The sequence below is a fragment of the Mobula hypostoma genome, chromosome Y (genome assembly GCF_963921235.1).
Source record: "Mobula hypostoma chromosome Y, sMobHyp1.1, whole genome shotgun sequence".
Lineage (NCBI taxonomy): Eukaryota > Metazoa > Chordata > Chondrichthyes > Myliobatiformes > Myliobatidae > Mobula > Mobula hypostoma.
This window is the reverse complement of record NC_086130.1, coordinates 1,143,971-1,161,515: the sequence shown is the minus strand read 5'-3', so window position 1 is coordinate 1,161,515 and position 17,545 is coordinate 1,143,971. Positions and strand designations below refer to the sequence as shown.

The 17,545-nt window shown below is 38.7% G+C and overlaps 1 protein-coding gene across 1 annotated transcript in view; it reads left to right on the top strand.

The window, feature by feature from the left end:
* LOC134341067 (ataxin-7-like protein 3) overlaps positions 1 to 17,545 on the top strand; it is a 94,509-nt gene that overhangs the window by 60,242 nt on the left and 16,722 nt on the right. Inside the window, exons 9-11 of the mRNA XM_063038817.1 lie at positions 4,136 to 4,201; positions 4,435 to 4,478; positions 16,175 to 16,246. Of these exons, the coding sequence (XP_062894887.1) occupies positions 4,136 to 4,201; positions 4,435 to 4,478; positions 16,175 to 16,246 (182 nt within the window). The remainder of the gene's footprint in view (positions 1 to 4,135; positions 4,202 to 4,434; positions 4,479 to 16,174; positions 16,247 to 17,545) is intronic.

Here is a 17,545-nt window from a genome sequence, read left to right as displayed (position 1 = left end):
AGAAGTACACTATGGATCTGTTCTTCAACCTCTCCTTCAGTGATGTGTTGCGGCCTCAAACGTGGCACCAGGAGACAATGTACAATAATGGAATTATTTCTGTTATCAAAGAAACATCTGACTGTCCTCTAATTATTGAATTCTAATTATCATCTTTTTCTGCCTTTTTAAGTAGGCAAACCAATAGAAGGATGTAAAACGATAGTGTTACTGAGGATTTTAACTTAATAAAACATGGACTAGATTGCCTTAATGTAAGGAAATGAATTTGTAATATACATTGTAGAGAGCCATTTGAAGCAGTATGGAGAGACTACTACTGAGGAGAGGCCTATGCAATATCTTATTGTAGGGAATGAGGACAGACAAAAGACTGAAGTGCCTGTGGATAAACACTAGGAACAGATATCATATCTTGTTAGCTTCAATGTTCATTGTTAATATTGTTCCTTGTCCTAATAGAATAGTGTGGATAACTTGAGAACTACCAGCCTTACGTCAGTGGTAAGGAAGCTTATACAGATACAGAGAAACACAGAAACAGGCCATCTACTCAATGCCAGACTTTCTTTGCTGAGACCCATTGACTACATCTGGATTATAGCTCTCCATGCCCCTCTCGTCAATGTACTTTTCCAATTTATCCAGTATCTGGCTCCACAGACAGCTTGTTCCACACCCTTACCCTGCAAAGAAATTCCCCTCAGGTCACTTTCAATGTTTCATCTTTCATCTTAACAAATGACCTACAGTTCAGTCTTTACCCAACCTTAGTGGAAAAATCTTGCTTGCATACCCTGTCTGTACCCTTCTTAATTTTGTATACCTCTATCAAATTCCTTCAATTTTCTATACTCTAAGGAATGAAGTTCTAATCTATTCAACCTTTAACTATAACTCAGGTCCTCAAGTTTTGGCAACATCCTCGTAAATTTTTATGTACTCTTAATCTCATTGCCTTGTAGGTAGGTGACCAGAACCAAACAAAATACTCCAAATTAAGCCTCATTAACATCTTATGCAAATTTCACATAACATTCCAACTCCTATACTCAGTATTTTGATTTATGAAAGCCAATGTGCCAAACGTTCTCTCTTTACAACCCTGTTTACCCTAATGCCACCTTCAAGAAATTATGGAACTGTATTCCCGGAAATCTCTGTTCTCTATGCCCCACCCTCACCATGTAAGTCCTAACTTGGTTTGTCCACCCAGAGTACAACACCTCACACTTGTCTGCATTAAAGTTCATCTACCATATTTCAATCAATTTTTCAGCTAATTCAGATCCTGCTGTAAGTTTTGATGTTCCACTAATTCTCCAATCTTGGTGACATCTGCAGATTTGCTGATCGAATCCAGTTTACCACATTGTCATCCAGATCATTGACATGAAACAGCAATGGACCCAGTACCGTTCTCTGTGGTACATCACTAGTCACAGGACTCCAGTCAAAGAAACAACCACTCTGACTTTTCCCACAATGCCAATGTTGAATCCAGTTTACTACCTCATTCTAAATGACAAGTGACTGAACCTCCTTGACTAGTTTCGAGATAAATGTGAACTAAAGAATCTAACTATGTACTAGGAAAATATTTAATAGTCTTATGATAGTGGGATAGAAACTGTGGATGAGCCTTGTGGTATGTGCTTTCAGACTTTTACATGTACCTCTAAGAGAAGAGAGAATGTCCAGGATGGTGGGCCTCGTTTATGTTGATTATCTACAGACACAGCGAAAACTTTAGTCAGAATCCATGGATGAATGGCTGGTTTTGGTGACTTGTTGAAATGTGTCCATAATACACTTCAATTTTTTTTAGTCAAATGCAGAGCAGTTGCCATTAAGTGGCACTCAAACCATTAAGTGTCTAAACAAAAATACTTTCAATAGTGAATTGATAAAAATTGGTATAAGTTGAATGGGACATGAAGAAGCAGAGACATTGGTGAGCTTTCTTTGCCATGATATCTTTGTGAGTGGACTAGAATAGCTGTTTGTGATGTTCACTCACTTCCAACCTCAGCACCATTGATGAAGACAAGACCATATTCTCCTATCAAAGTCGATGACCAGCTTTTTGTTTTGCTGATGTTTTAGGTGAATATTATTACTACATTTACTAACATTATCTTCAAATCATGTTACTAAGCTCTCTATCTCTTTCGTGAAAAATATGGCACGCAGAAGACTCATCTACTACAGAATTTTGGATTAATGGAGTCTGAGCACATTAAACATTTGCTCTCCTTGCCTGGCCTGGGGGATACTAGGCCTTCAGAGGTAATGGAACACATATTGTCTCTCTTGGGAAATCACCATAGTTGTTTTATTTTTAAAGAACTCTTCATGCAGAAAATGCCTATTCCAATTCGCATAGCCCTCGCAAATGCACTCATGAAGAACAATAGAGAGCTTGCTAAAATGGCTGATAGTCTGTGCTCAGCTAGGCAGAGATTCATAATTCCACCTCCTTTCCTTACCTCAATAAGCCTAGTCAGCAAGGCCCCCAACCTAAGGACATCCACAACTGTGAAACAAATGATGGTGGGCCTGTGTTTTTACTATGCTTGTTTTCGTATGACCGCCTTGAAGCTTTGACAGTGCCAGTGCATCGGGACATCAGAGGTCTGTGAACAGTCCAGGGTTGTCTGCCTTTCATTACGGACAGTCTCTTATGGCGATGCTTTCTGTGCATGTAGACTGGACCCAGAAAGCTGGCAACAGTAAAGGCTAAGTTTGCCAATATCCCCCTTAGCCTGATTACAATGGCTTGTTCTATGATTTGCAATGAAGAGAAAAGATATTTGTCTTATATAGGAGGAGTAAACCTGAATGTATTTCAGTAGATCACTTTAAAACAACCAACTGAGATGACCACAAGAGTGTTATCACACATCTCTGAATGAGGCAGAGGCACCTATACCCTTGGAGCATCGTTTGAGCTCCAGACAGGTTCACAATGCCAATTTCAGTGAATTCTGGGAGGATCTGTCTAGGGTAATGTAAGCGGGAGAAATATTCATAATTCACAACCCGCAACATTAAGTTGGGGTTTCACTTTATGAGACTGGTCTGACATGATGACATAAAGTTATGCATTTGGTAGATGATAAAGTGAGTTGCTACAGTTTCCCTTCAATTTAAAATGTCTCTTCCATTTTATTTACGAAAACCTACAAGATCATACTTTAGTACTCAAACTACAGTAAGGATTTGGTAGCAATAAAGTGTGTGCAGAAAGGTTTCACTAGGTTTTGCCTGGAATAGAAGGCTATGGTTTTAAAAGGAGTTTGGACAGAATGTAAACAACAGGAACTCTGCAGATGCTGGAAATTCAGGCAACACATATCAAAGCTGCTGGTGAACGCAGCAGGCCAGGCAGCCTCTCTGGGAAGAGGTACAGTCGACGTTTCAGGCCGAGACCCTTCGTCAGGACTAACTGAAGGAAGAGTTAGTAAGAGATTAGAATGTGTATATTCTTACTGGGATACAGGACACGGAAGGGCGCTTTTTGTATGTTTATAAGTGACTTGTTAGGTTATTATCCCAGGGCAGATTACCACACATAGGATTAACCTGGGAGCGAAGAAATTTAAAGAAGATCCGAGGTCTAAGTTTTTCCACACAAGAATTACCAGCACCACTGCGAGAGAAGTGTTTGAGGCAAACACAGTTAGAAAGCACTTAAAAATTAGCTTTATTTGTCACATATACATCAAAACATACAGTGAAATGTGTCATTTACATCAATAATTATCAAGGATATACTAGGGCAGTCTGGGGCCTCCCCAAAATTTACTAACCCTAACTTATACATTTTTGGCATAAGGAATGAAACTTGCCAGGAGAATTTAAAAATAGTAAGATTAATGCAGTTGTGTCAGTGTCTGCTAGATGGTCAGTATGGACTGGGTGGGCTGCTGGGCCTGCTTCTGGACCTGGTACTAATCCTGGATGAGCACTTTATGGTCTATAATCTAAACAGAGTGAGTCTAAATAATATTTTTAGTTGATAAGGGAAAGTTAACATGATGAACTGACAGTCTAGAGCATGCAATAGCCAATAAAAGCTAAATTTAGTCCCACAATGTGTCATAATAGTTGTGTCTGTTTTTCTCTGGGATAGTGCAACAGTTCTGGCATCAACTATGAAAACCTGGGTCCTGAAGAATTGCAGTCATTACTGACAACGGTTAGTGTTAACCAACTATGAGGTGTGAAAGCTTGAGGAAAACTGGAATATTTATAAAGTACAGTGAAGATAATTTTCAATACTGCACCTCTTATTTATTTGCTTATGACAATTCCTTGTAAGTGAATTTTATTCATTCTGCAATTTGCATTTTGCTTGATTTTAAATTGTTAGGTCTGTCTTTGCTTAGATTCCCTAGATCTTTCTCAGTACATCTGCTTCTTCTTTTTCAGCAATGTGGTGCCATCTCAGAGCACACCAAAAAAATGTGTACAAGGTAAGAATCCTGCAAAATAACTTGACGTGAAGAACAAGGCCATTTAGTTTGAAATTCTTTTAGTGCTGGGTAACCAGTATAAATTATATTTTGAAATACTGTCAGGAAAATTAAGGTGTAAGGCTTGAATGAGTGCAAAGCCATTTAATATTAAGACCATTATACAGAACAGCAGAGGTCTGTTGAGTCTGTTTTGCTATTTCATCATGGCTGATTTATTATCCTTCTTAATCCTATTCTCCTGCCATCTCTTCATAATTTTTGACACGTTTATTAATGAAGGACCTATCATCCTCCATTTTAAATATACCCATTGATCTGGCCTCAGCAACCATCTGTAGCATTGAGTTCTACGGTTTCACCATCTTCTGGCTAACTAAGTTCCTCCTCATCTTAGTTCTAAGAGGATGTTCTTTACTCTGAGTCTGTACATTTTGGTCCCACTATTGGAAACTTCCTCTCCATATCCACTCTAGTTAGGACTTTAGACTTTAATGAGATCCTTTAGGTCTCAATGAGTTCATACCTCATTTTTCTAAATATTCCAGCAACTATAGGCCCAGAGACATGAAACACTCCTCATATGTTAATTCTTTCATTTATGTAGTTGTTCCGGTGGCCTTCCTCTGGACATTCTCTAGTGCTAGTACATCACTTCTTAGATAAGGGACGCAAAACAACTCACTATATTCCCAAGTGTGGTCTGACCGATGCTTTATTAATCTAAGCATTACATCCTTCCTGTAATATTCCAATCTTCTCAAAATGAAAGCTGTCTTTGTATTTACTTATCTGTGATACAGCCTCAAAGTTAACTTTTAGCAAATCCTACACAAGGACTCTAGTTATGGCTAAACATCACTAGTCACTAGCAGCCAAACAGAAAAGGTTCCTTTTATTCACATTCTTTGCCTCCTGTCAGTCAGCCTGTACCCTATATACTGTCTATTTTCTTATCATACCATGTGCTCTTGTTTTGCTCATAGGGCAACTTACCAAAGGCCATCAGAAAATCCAAGTAAACAATATTCACTGACTCACCTTTGTCTATCCTTTCCGTTATTTCCTAAAATAATTCCAACACATTTCTCAAACAATGTTTCCCATTAAGGGAACAATAGTAAATTTTAACATGTACCTTCACTGAAATCAGGCAAACTGGTTATAATTTCCTGTCTTTTGCCTCCCTTCCTTCTTAAAGAGTGGAGTCTCACCTGAAGTTTTCCAGTCATCCATTATCATTCCATGATCTAGTCCCTCACAATCTCTTCAGTTTCGTCATTCAGAATTCTAGGTTATAGTCCATCAAGACCAGGTGACTTATCTATCTCAGTTTTCATTTTCTAAGTACCTCATCCCCCAATATGCTTGAATATCTGGCATACAGCTCGGATCTTACATAGCGATTTACATATATATGGCACCTATTTGTGAGATGAAAGGAGTAAGAACTGCTGAGGACTAGAAATGACTAATAAGATCATTGAGTAATAGGAGGAGTGACAAATACCAAATGTGAAGAAATCCAAAATGAGATTGAAGCATATGTTTATAAATTAGACACATAAGAATCATGGGACTCTGATGTTAAGCCCCAATAGAGACCTTGCTCAAAGCAGATGAAGATTGACACATAATTTTCCTGGATAGAAGATACTCAGGAAATATAGTAAAGAAACAAATATGGTGTTTGCAGTATTCATCAATAAACTATCATTAAACAAACAGTTGATGTAGTTGAGTCAGTATCCTTTTGAAGGAGAAGGTATTACACAACACAATATACAAAATGAGAAATAATGGTAACCAGGAACTAAATTTGTAGGCATTGCAAAAAGCTGTAAAAATATTTGAGAATTGATTCAGGACATAGACCTTATACCAGTGTAGATTACATTATTGAGTTTATGATGAAGAAAGGGAAGAATACTAACTATGTTTGTGAAATCTTTCATGATCAGTCTATTTCCAGAGAGTAGGATGGAAGAATTGCTGGATGTGAAGTTGGTTTTAAAGGGAAAGCATTTGAAGCATAGTGATCATAATAATCAGATTTAAATTCATTTTGGAAAAGGAGGAAAAAGTGTCAAGTGCATAGTATCAAACAAGGGGATATAAAAGGGATCTAATTAGGATCAAAACCAAAAATTGATTAGTTAAACAGTAATTGAAAAATAGGTTTCTGCAAATAGGCCATGATTTGGGAATATTGTACATTATGCTTTTTTTACTAGGAGGTAGAAATTATTGCCCTAGCTTTACAATTGTGATAAATGCCAGAAGCCAATTTGATTCATTTCATGTTTTGACAAAAATATGTGACAACACTGTATGTCTTAAAGGCTTTTGAAACAAGCAACAACCTTGATTTAGGATTGAATAGTTACACCCCAACATCAATATGCCTCTGTATATTGTTATAACAATAGCACTGGCAATTACCCAACAATATAGATGCTTAAGCTTGTCATGTTTGCACAACAAACAAGACAAATGTACCTTGGCTAATTGCCTTAATCTCTTTTGTTAAATGGCTGACAAGTGACAATAATATGCACACCCATACCCAATTTGACTTTTGCCATGACTTCAACCCTCCCCATAATCTTGATCAATGGAATTAAGGTATTGGTGATTATAGGTATATTTTAGAAAAAGGAAGATTAAAGCGAAGTTTTTTCAGAAGAGTTAAAGGCTGAACTACCACCTCACACCCACTTCCTTCCACCACATAGAAGACGGTCAGGAGTATAATGAAACAGTGTGCACACTCTTGGATGTGTACAGTTCTGACAACACTGAAGAAGCACACCACCATTCAAGACTTGCTTATTTGAATCCACTGACCTAAATATTCATTTCAACCAGCACTATTGTGTAATGGCTGTACAGTGTGATCCATTTATAAAATGCATCTTGGTTCCTCCCTTAAACAATTGCAACAGTACCTTCCAATCTCTCAGTTCTGCCACCAAGAATATAAAGGCAGGCAAGAGTTTATCACTGTTTCTTCGTTGCTGAGTTTAAATCCTGGAACAACACTGCTAGATGTATGTTTGTCAGAACGATTGAAGTTTTTCAAGAAGGTGAGTCTTTCTCACTTTCCCAGTGACAAACAGGTATGGGCAACAAATGCTTTGCCTTGCCAGTAATAAATAAAGACTCTGGGTTTAAAGATAGTTTGATACTTTATTGACCACAAAGGAAATTACAGTGTCACAGTAGCATTACAAGTGCACAGATATACAAATATTAGAAGAGAAGTAAGAAGGAATAAAAAATAAGTTACCACAGTCTAACAGGAAGGGGAGTCATGACTTCCCTGGCTATAGGTTGACTCATTACAGAGTCTAATGGTCGAGAGTAAGAATGAGCTCATATCACTCTTTGGAGCAGCACAGTTATCTCAGTCTATCACTGAAAGTGTTCCTCCGTTCAGACAAGGTGGCATGAAGAGGGTAAGAAATATTGTCCAGAATTACCAGGATTTTTCCGTAAGGTCTTTTATTGTACCTCAGCCCTCAATGTGTCCAGTTTGACTCCTATAATGGAGCTAGCCTTTCTAATCAATTTGTTGAGCCCGCTGGCATCACCTATGTTGATGCCATTGCCCCAGTACACCACCACATAGAAGACTGTACTGTCGACAACAGACTGGTAGAATATTTGAAGGAGAGGCCTGTTTTCATAAAGGACCTCAGTCTCCTCAGGAAGTAGAGGTGACTCTGGCCCTTTTACACAGTCTCTGCATTGGTGCTCCACTCAAGTCTGTCATCCAGGTGCATCCTTAGGACTTTAGGAAGACCATAAAGAAGTCCTCCACCAGGGCCCTAAATTCATCCTCCCATCCTCTCTTTACACACCAAACTATTGCTGAGTCATTAGAGAATTTAAAACAGAAATTGCTGGAAGAACTCAGCAAATAAAGCACTGAATGTGGTAAGAGAAATAGTTAAAGTTTCAATTTAAGGACATCAGAGCAGAGAAAGAAAAACAGCTAGTGTACGTAGCAGAGAAGGTAAATGCAATTATTGCGTGAAATTCTGTGATAAGTTGAAATGATGTAGACAAGAATGGTGTTTTATGCCCTTTGTGTATATTTGCCGATGTTGTGAAATATGTTTGCCCATCAGGCCAAAATATATAAGTGAAACAAATGGAGGAATCTCAGGGAAAATAGTCCTGAAGCAAACAGAAAGAAAGATCAAGTTATCTAGACTTGTAGAATTTGATGTTGAGCCCTATATGCCCAGATGAAAGATGAGACATTATTAGTCCATTTTGCATTGTGCATGAGGCACGTTACCTGATCTTAACAACATCAGCAATACATTACACAAAGAAGCTTAACTGCCCATTTAGTGGCTACATTATTTAACGCTGTTGCAAAAAATCCCAATTCCATTCATTGCTATTCAACTTCTCTGCAATCCAGACAGATCTGTTCACTTTCTTTCTCAATACTGATAGTCCTTAACTTAAAACATTAACTGTTTGTCTTTTCACAGATGCTGAGATTTTCCTGAATTTTATGTTTTGATTTCAGCTTTCCAGTCTCTAGTTTTGTTTTGATCTTCACTCATTTCTGGAGTAAGTACATGCACAGATAAATGTAGACATTTAGAGGTTGCTCTTACTGATTCCCTGCTCCTTCTCCATATGCATCCTATAGTGTAACACAAGAAAATCATTGTGTTTCTGAAGTGTTCTCTGTAAAATGTTATTATGATCCACGTGATCTAGATAACATTTTAATGTTGTGCAAATCTTTCATTACTGCTTAGCAACATCACCTGTCTCTAAAGAATAATCTCTTTCTACTCAAATTTTTTTAGCATGTATTTCATTTTGGAACATTGAACTCCACAGCACAAGTGCAAGGTCTTTGGTGCGTGATGTTTGTGCCAACCACAATGCCAAATTAAACAACCCATCTGTCTGCACATGATTTGTATCTGCCAGTGCCTGCAAATTCATGTTCCTGCTAAAGTTCACTGGTATATGCTTCAACTACTACAACTAGTAGAGTGTTGCAGACATCTACAACTTTATTTAAATAAGGCACTTATCACTTTTAAGCATTCTCTTTAAAGCTATATCCTATAGTATTTAGCATTTCTATTCTGGCAGTCTATTGTATCTGGACATCACATTATTTTATAACCTATAAGGACTACAATGAAAAGCTTTATGGAAAATAATCCAAGTTTGTTCAACTTCTCTTTATAGCTTATACTCTTTAATACAGACAGTGTGCTGGTGAAATTCCTCTGCACCTGTCCAGAACTTACACTTTCTCTCTGTAATGGGAAACCAGAACTATACAGTACTCAAAATGTGGCCTAATCAAAGTTTTGTACAGCTACATCACAACTTCCTGATTCTGTTTTCAAAACCTTCATCAATGAAAACAGGAATGCCATATGTATTCTTTGTCACACTACCCACTTGTGTCACCACTTTTAGGGAGCTAAGGACATGAAGTCCAAAACTTTTCTGTACATTAATGTTTTAAGAGATCATGAGAATGGTTAAATATTACCCCTTTATATTTGTCTTCCCACGGTGCAATGTGTTGTACTTGATTTTATTGTTTGTTTATTTATTTATTTATTTGGGCATGTGCCTGAGTGAATGTGAGTCTGCGCATGTGCATCTACATGTGCCTGCATGCGAGTCTGTGATAATGTCTTTCTCATGCCTTTACAAGGTGTGGAGCGAGACAGAGAGAGACTGTGTGACGTGCCACTCCTCACACAGACATTTTCACAGTATTTTCCCTTTATTTTACGCGGTCGAGTTGCGTTCTCGACACTCAACCCAGCACGGATGGAAAGCGTACTCGCGAGCGGACCCGACTGGTTTTGAACCTGGGAACCTGTCATTGCGCCACCAGCCGGCCCCAGTACATGCTTTCGAAGACCTAGAACTGCTCATAATTTTCCAAGTGAGGCCTCACTAGTGCTCTATGACGTCTCAACAATACATCCTTATTTTTATATTCTAGTCCTCTTGAAATCAATGCTAACATTGCATTTGTCTTCCTCACGACAGACTCACCCTGCAAATTAACCTTTAGGGAATCCTGCACAAGGAGATTTATTAAAGTATTTGCTATTGCCATCTGCTGGACACCAATGTTAGAAAAGGGACATCCAAGCTACTAACACTCAGTGTAGTATGTTTTTTTTTGAAGAAAATACAAACCACTGGAGAAACTCAGTAAGGTAAACAGTGTCTGTGGATTTTGAGGTCAGTTATGATAGTCATAAGGAGGAATAAAGTTAGAATGAATATGTTGAATAGAAGATAGAAATAAAGCTCAGTGACATTTAAAATACCATTAACATAACAAATAAAATCTGTGAGGATTAATATTGGTAGGTAAATTAAGATAATCTAAACTAAATGGTATAGTTTTGAAAGAGTTGGTGGTTACTACACATATCTGGAGGAACAGGACAAAATAAGATTTTTAAAAAAGATTATACTAACTTTCTAAGGAAAAGCATGGTACAGAAACAAGGAAGTAACTGTAAACCCAAATTCAATCTACAGCAGATTGTTTTTATCTGCATTCTTCCAGTAGTTGGTTTTTTTCTTCGATCCAGTTGACTGCAGTCAACACAACTGGATAGATCTCAGGGAGGATATTATTTTCTTGCACCACATTTTGGGGAGAATTACAGTACTGTGGAAACAGTACTAGGGATTGAGGCTCTTTTGAGTACTGGAGGAGCTGTGGTTATTCTAGGAGAGACGGTCAAAAACATTCGATAAATGAATTCAAAAGGAGAACATGCACATTGAAGAACAGGAAATAGAAAAAAGGAATAAAATTACAAATTTTTATAAATATATTATCTGCAAGGTCAAAGGTGCTGATTCAATTCAAAGGAAAATGCTTGAAGAGAAAATACCATAGTGGAATAAATAAGGGAATAGAACTTAATATCAAACTGTACATTACCAGATCATTTTCTCTACTGTATCATTTCATGGGTAAAACTACTAAGACAAGGTTTCATTAATAAAATAATAATCTATTAAAAACCCAGGTCACTTTTTAATATGCTCAGTCTAAGAAACCTTAATTCATATTTTGAGGAGCAGCTAGCAACTTATGATAATACATCAATGAATAAGTCATTATTAATCCTATTAAAAATTCTCTTAGTTTGATATTAAATATATACAGCTATAAGAAATGCTGCAGATGCTGGAAATCTTAGGCAACTTACAATCCATATGGAGAATTCCAGAGTACCAATTTTTGTAGTTCATTTACTGTGGATTGTTAATACTATTAGGATCACGTTGGATGGAATTGCCCATGTTTCTGTGTCATGAGATGGGCTGTTTCTGATGAAGCAACTCCTGTGTGTGGTTAGAAGTGAACACTTCACATGCAGACTGATGTATAACCATATAACAATTACAGCATGGAAACAGGCCATCTCGGCCCTTCTAGTCTGTGCCGAACTCTTACTGTCACCTAGTCCCACCGACCTGCACTCAGCCCATAACCCTCCATTCCTTTCCTGTCCATATAGTTGTACAATTTAACTTTAAACGACAATATCGAACCTGCCTCAACCACTTCAGCTGGAAGCTTGTTCCACACAGCTACCACTCTCTGAGTAAAGAAGTTCCCCCTCATGTTACCCCTAAACTTTTGCCCTTTAACTCTCAACTCATGTCCTCTTGTTTGAATCTCCCCCACTCTCAATGGAAAAAGCCTATCCAGGTCAACTCTATCAATCCCCCTTATAATTTTAAACACCGCTATAAAGTCCCCCTTCAACCTTCTACGCTCCAAAGAATAAAGACCTAATCTCTTCAACCTTTCTCTGTAACTTAGGAGATGAAACCCAGGCAACATTTTAGTAAACTTCCTCTGTACTCTCTCAATCTTATTGACATCTTTCCTATAATTCGGTGACCAGAACTGTACACAATACTCCAAATTTGGCCTTACCAATGCCTTATACAATTTCAACATTACATCCCAACTCCTATACTCAATGCTCTGATTAATAAAGGCCAGTAAACCAAAAGCTTTCTTCACCACCCTATCCACATGAGATTCCACCTTCAGGGAACTATGCACCATTATTCCTAGATCCCTCTGTTCTACAGCATTCTTCAATGCCCTACCATTTACCATACTTTATACTTTATTGTTGCCAAACAATTGGTACTAGAATGTACAATCATCACAGCGATATTTGATTCTACGCTTTACACTCCCTGGATTATAAATATTAAATGTTAATGAAAAACAATTTCCCCCAGGATCAATAAAGTATGACTATGACTAAAGATATTAAAAATAGTTAAAATTAGTAAATATTAAAAATTAAGTTATAAATCGTAAATAGAAAATAGAAAAATGGAAAGTAAGGTAGTGCAAAAAAACCGAGAGGCAGGTCCGGATATTTGGAGGGTACGGCCCAGATCCGGGTCAGAATCTGTTCAGCAGTCTTATCACAGTTGGAAAGAAGCAGTTCCCAAATCTGGCCGTACGAGTCTTCAAGCTCCTGAACCTTCTCCCGGAGGGAAGAGGGACGAAAAGTCTGTTGGCTGGGTGGGTCATGTCCTTGATTATCCTGGCAGCACTGCTCCGACAGCGTGCGGTGTAAAGTGAGTCCACAGACGGAAGATTGGTTTGTGTGATGTGCTATGCCGTGTTCATGATCTTCTGCAGCTTCTTTTGGTCTTGGACAGGACAACTTGCATACCAGGTTGTGATGCACCCTAGAAGAATGCTTTCTACGATGCAGCTATAAAAATTAGTGAGAGTTTTAGGGGACAGGCCGAATTTCTTTAGTTTTCTCAGGAAGTAAACGCTCTGGTGGGCCTTCTTGGCAGTGGACTCTGCTTGGTTGGACCAAGTCAGGTCATTTGTGATATTGACCCCGAGGAACTTAAAGCTTTTGACTTGTTCCACTTGCGTACCACCGATTTAAATTGGGTCGTGCGGTCCGCTACTCCTTCTTAAGTCAACAACCAATTGCTTTGTCTTGCTGACTTTGACAGATAGGTTCTTGTCTTCACACCATGCCACCAGGTTCTTAATTTCCTCTTTGTACTCAAACGCATTATTACCCGAGATATGGCCTACAATTATTGTGTCATCAGCAAACATATATTGAGTCTGATGGAAACTTGGCTACACAATCATGGGTGTACAGTGAGTACAGCAGGGGGCTGAGTACACAGCCTTGTGGGGCACCGGTGCTCAGAGTGATTGTAGAGGAGAGCTTGTCCCCTATTCCCCATGTATGTCCTATTTTGATTAGTCCTACCAGAATGTAGCACCTCACATTTTTCAGCATTAAACTCCATCTGCCATCTTTCAGCTCACTTTTCTAAGTGGCCTAAATCTCTCTGCAAGCTCTGAAAACCTACTTCATTATCCACAACGCCACCTATCTTAGTATCAACTGCATACCTAGTAATCCAATTTACCACCCCATCATCCAGATCATTAATATATATGACAAAAAACATTGGACCCAGTACAGATCCCTGAGGCACACCGCTAGACACCATCTTCCAATCTGACACACAGTTATCCACTACTACTCTCTGGCGTCTCCCATCCAACCACTGCTGAATCCATTTTACTACTTTGATATTAATGCCTAACGATTGAACCTTCCTAACTAACCTTCTGTGTGGAACCTTGTCAAAGGCCTTGCTGAAGTCCATATAGACAACATCCAGTGCTTTACCCTCATCAACTTTCCTAGTAACCTCATCAAATAATTCAATAAAGTTTGTCAAACATGACCCTCCACCATGTTGACTGTTCCTAATCAGACCCTGTCTATCCAGATAATTATATATACCATCTCTAAGAATACTTTCCATCAATTTACCCACCACTGACATCAAACTCACAGGCCGATAATTGCCAGGTTTACTCCTAGAACCCTTTTTAAACAATGGAACCACATGAGCAATATGGCAATCCTCTGGCACCATCCCCGTTTCTAATGACATTCGAAATATTTCTGTCAGAGCCCCTGTTATTTCCACACTAACTTCCCTCAAGATCCCAGGGAATATCTTGTCCGGACCCGGAGACTTATCCACTTTTATATTTCTTAAAAGCGCCAGTAATTCCTTTTCTTTAATTGTCATACTTTCCATAACTGTTTCCCTTACCTTACACAATTCAATATCCTTCTCCTTAGTGAATACTGAAGAAAAGAAATTGTTCAAAATCTCCCCCACCTCTTTTGGCTCCGCACATAGCTGTCCACTCTGATTCTCCAAGGGACCAATTTTATCCCTCACTATCCTTTTGCCACTAACATAACTGTAGAAACCCTTTGGATTTATTTTCACCTTACTTGCCAAAGCAGCGTCGTAACTTCTTTTAGCTTTTCTAATTTCTTTCTTAAGATTCTTTCTACATTCTTTATATTCCTCGAGCACCTCATTAACTCCAAGCTGCCTATATTTATTGAAGAACCCTCTCTTTTTCCAAACCAAGTTTCCAATATCCCTTGAAATCCATGGCTCTGTCAAACTTTTAACCTTTCCTTTCAACCTAACAGGAACATAAAGATCCTGTACCCTCAAAATTTCACCTTTAAATGACCTCCATTTCTCTATTACATCCTTCGCATAAAACAAATTGTCCCAATCCACTCCTTCTAAATCCTTTCACATCTCCTCAAGTTAGCCTTTCTCCAATCAAAAATCTCAATCCTAGGACCAGTCCTATTCTTCTCCATAATTATACTGAAACTAATGGTATAGTGAATACTGGACCCAAAGTGCTCCCCAACATATACCTCCGTCACCTGGCCTACCTCATTCCCTAACAGGAGATCCAACACTGCCCCTTCTCTAGTTGGTACCTCTATGTATTGCTCCAGAAAACTATCTTGCACACGTTCGACAAATTCCAAACCATCCAGCCCTTTTACAGAATGGGCTTCCCAGTCTATGTGTGGAAAATTAAAATCTCCCACAATCACAACCTTGTGCTTACTACAAATATCTACTATCTCCTTACAAAGTTTCTCCTCCAGTTCTCACCCAATTAGGTGGTCTATAATACACCCCTATAAGCGTTGCAACACCTTTCCTATTCCTCAATTCCACCCAAATAGTCTTCCCTAGATGAGTCCACTAATCTATCCTGCAAGAGCACTACTGTTATATTTTCTCTGACAAGCAATGCAACACCTCCCCCTCTTGCCCCTCCTATTCTATCACACCTGAAGCAATGAAATCCTGGAATATTTAGTTGCCAATCACACCCCTCCTGCAACCACGTTTCACTAATAGCTACAGCATCATATTTCCAGGTATCAATCCATGCTCTAAGCTCATCCATCTTTCTTACAATGCTCCTTGCATTAAAATGGATGCATTTTAGAAACTCTCCACCTCCCACTCTCTGTTTATACTTAATGGAGCAAAGAACTTTGTTATCTTTTTCTTCCTTATCCCCTATATTTTTGGTCTGATTGCTTCTGATCTCTGTTATCTGCCTATCCTCCCTCACACACCGCCTAGCTGCTTTCTCTTTTTGTGAACCAACCTCCCCTCTCCTAGTCTCCGTAATTTGATTCCCTCCCCCTAACCATTCTAGTTTAAAGTCACCTCAGTAGCCCTCGCTATGTGTACAGTACTTGGTATGTTCTTGTTTAATTACTTATTGACTATTTTTGTAGATCACTGCGATGCCCTCAGCACACAGATGAGCAGCGACGAGCTGTGCGAGTCTACCTCCTGGGATCGTCATTGTAAGTTCTATTGTATGAGGAACTGTATATAATCAGGCAGTTTCTTTAAGGCTATCTTAATTCCCATTTAAAACAAGCAGCTCAAATATGACACTGTCTTTGCAAGAGTGTGGTAGATGGTTTCTTTTCTTACTGGAGGCCTGTGACTAGTGGTGTGCCACAAGGATCAGAGCTCAAACTTACTGTTTGTCATCTATACCAATAATCCGGTTGATCAACATCAACATATATGTGGATGACACCAAGATTGCATTTGTAGAAAAGAACTGTCAAAGCTTGCTGTGGGATGTGGACCAGATGGAATTTAATGCAGACAAATATGAGATTTTATACTTTGGGAGGACAAGGGTACGACTTACACAGTGAGTGGTAGAGTACTGAGGAATGCAGCTGAACATCGATCTGGGAATGCAGACCGTAATTCCTTGAAAGTGATGTCACAAGCGGAGAGGATCATAAAGAGAGCTTTCGGCACAATGGCCTTCATAAATCAGTATCAAAACTGGAGTAGAGATGTTATGTGAAGCCATACAAAACATTGGTGAGACTCGTCTAGAGGTCATGGGTTAAGGTCAAAAGGTGAAAAGTTTAAACGGAACATAAGGAAAAGCACTTTCACTCAGTGGGTGGAGAGAGTGTGGAATGTGCTGCCAGTGGAACTGAGTTTGATTTCATCGTTTAAGAGTAATTTGGATAATTACATGAATGGAATGGTCCAGCTGCAGGTCAATGGGACTCCGCAGATTAATAGCTTGGTATGGACTAGATGGGCTGGATGAACCATTCCTGCACTGTAGTTTCCTATGACTCTATGAACTCTAATGCATGCATCCTTCAGCTTACACTTCACAGTGTGCTAAATAACATTTACCTTTATCTCCTTTCTACCTATCAGTAACAAGTGAATGAATTGTGATGGGTCAACTTAAGTACTTAAGTAACAAGAGAGGATGATCAGAGATATTTGTAAGTTGAGATGGGCTGCATATGTTGTACACGTAGCCACCAATATTTTGTGAAAATTGCTTGCTCTAAGTAAAATCTTGTTGCACTACTTCTTCATCAACCTCCTCTTGAGAATGTTCTGAGTTACTTAATTGGATTAATGTGAAGAAGAGTTTTTAAAAGTAGTAATGGATATATTAAATTGACAGTCTTATTGAGCTGAATAAGACATAGGAGCAGAATTAGACCATTCAGCCCATCAACTCTGCTCCACCAGTCTATCATGGCTGATCCCAAATCACACTCAACCCCATACACCTGCCTTCTCATTATATCCTTTGATGTCCTGATAAT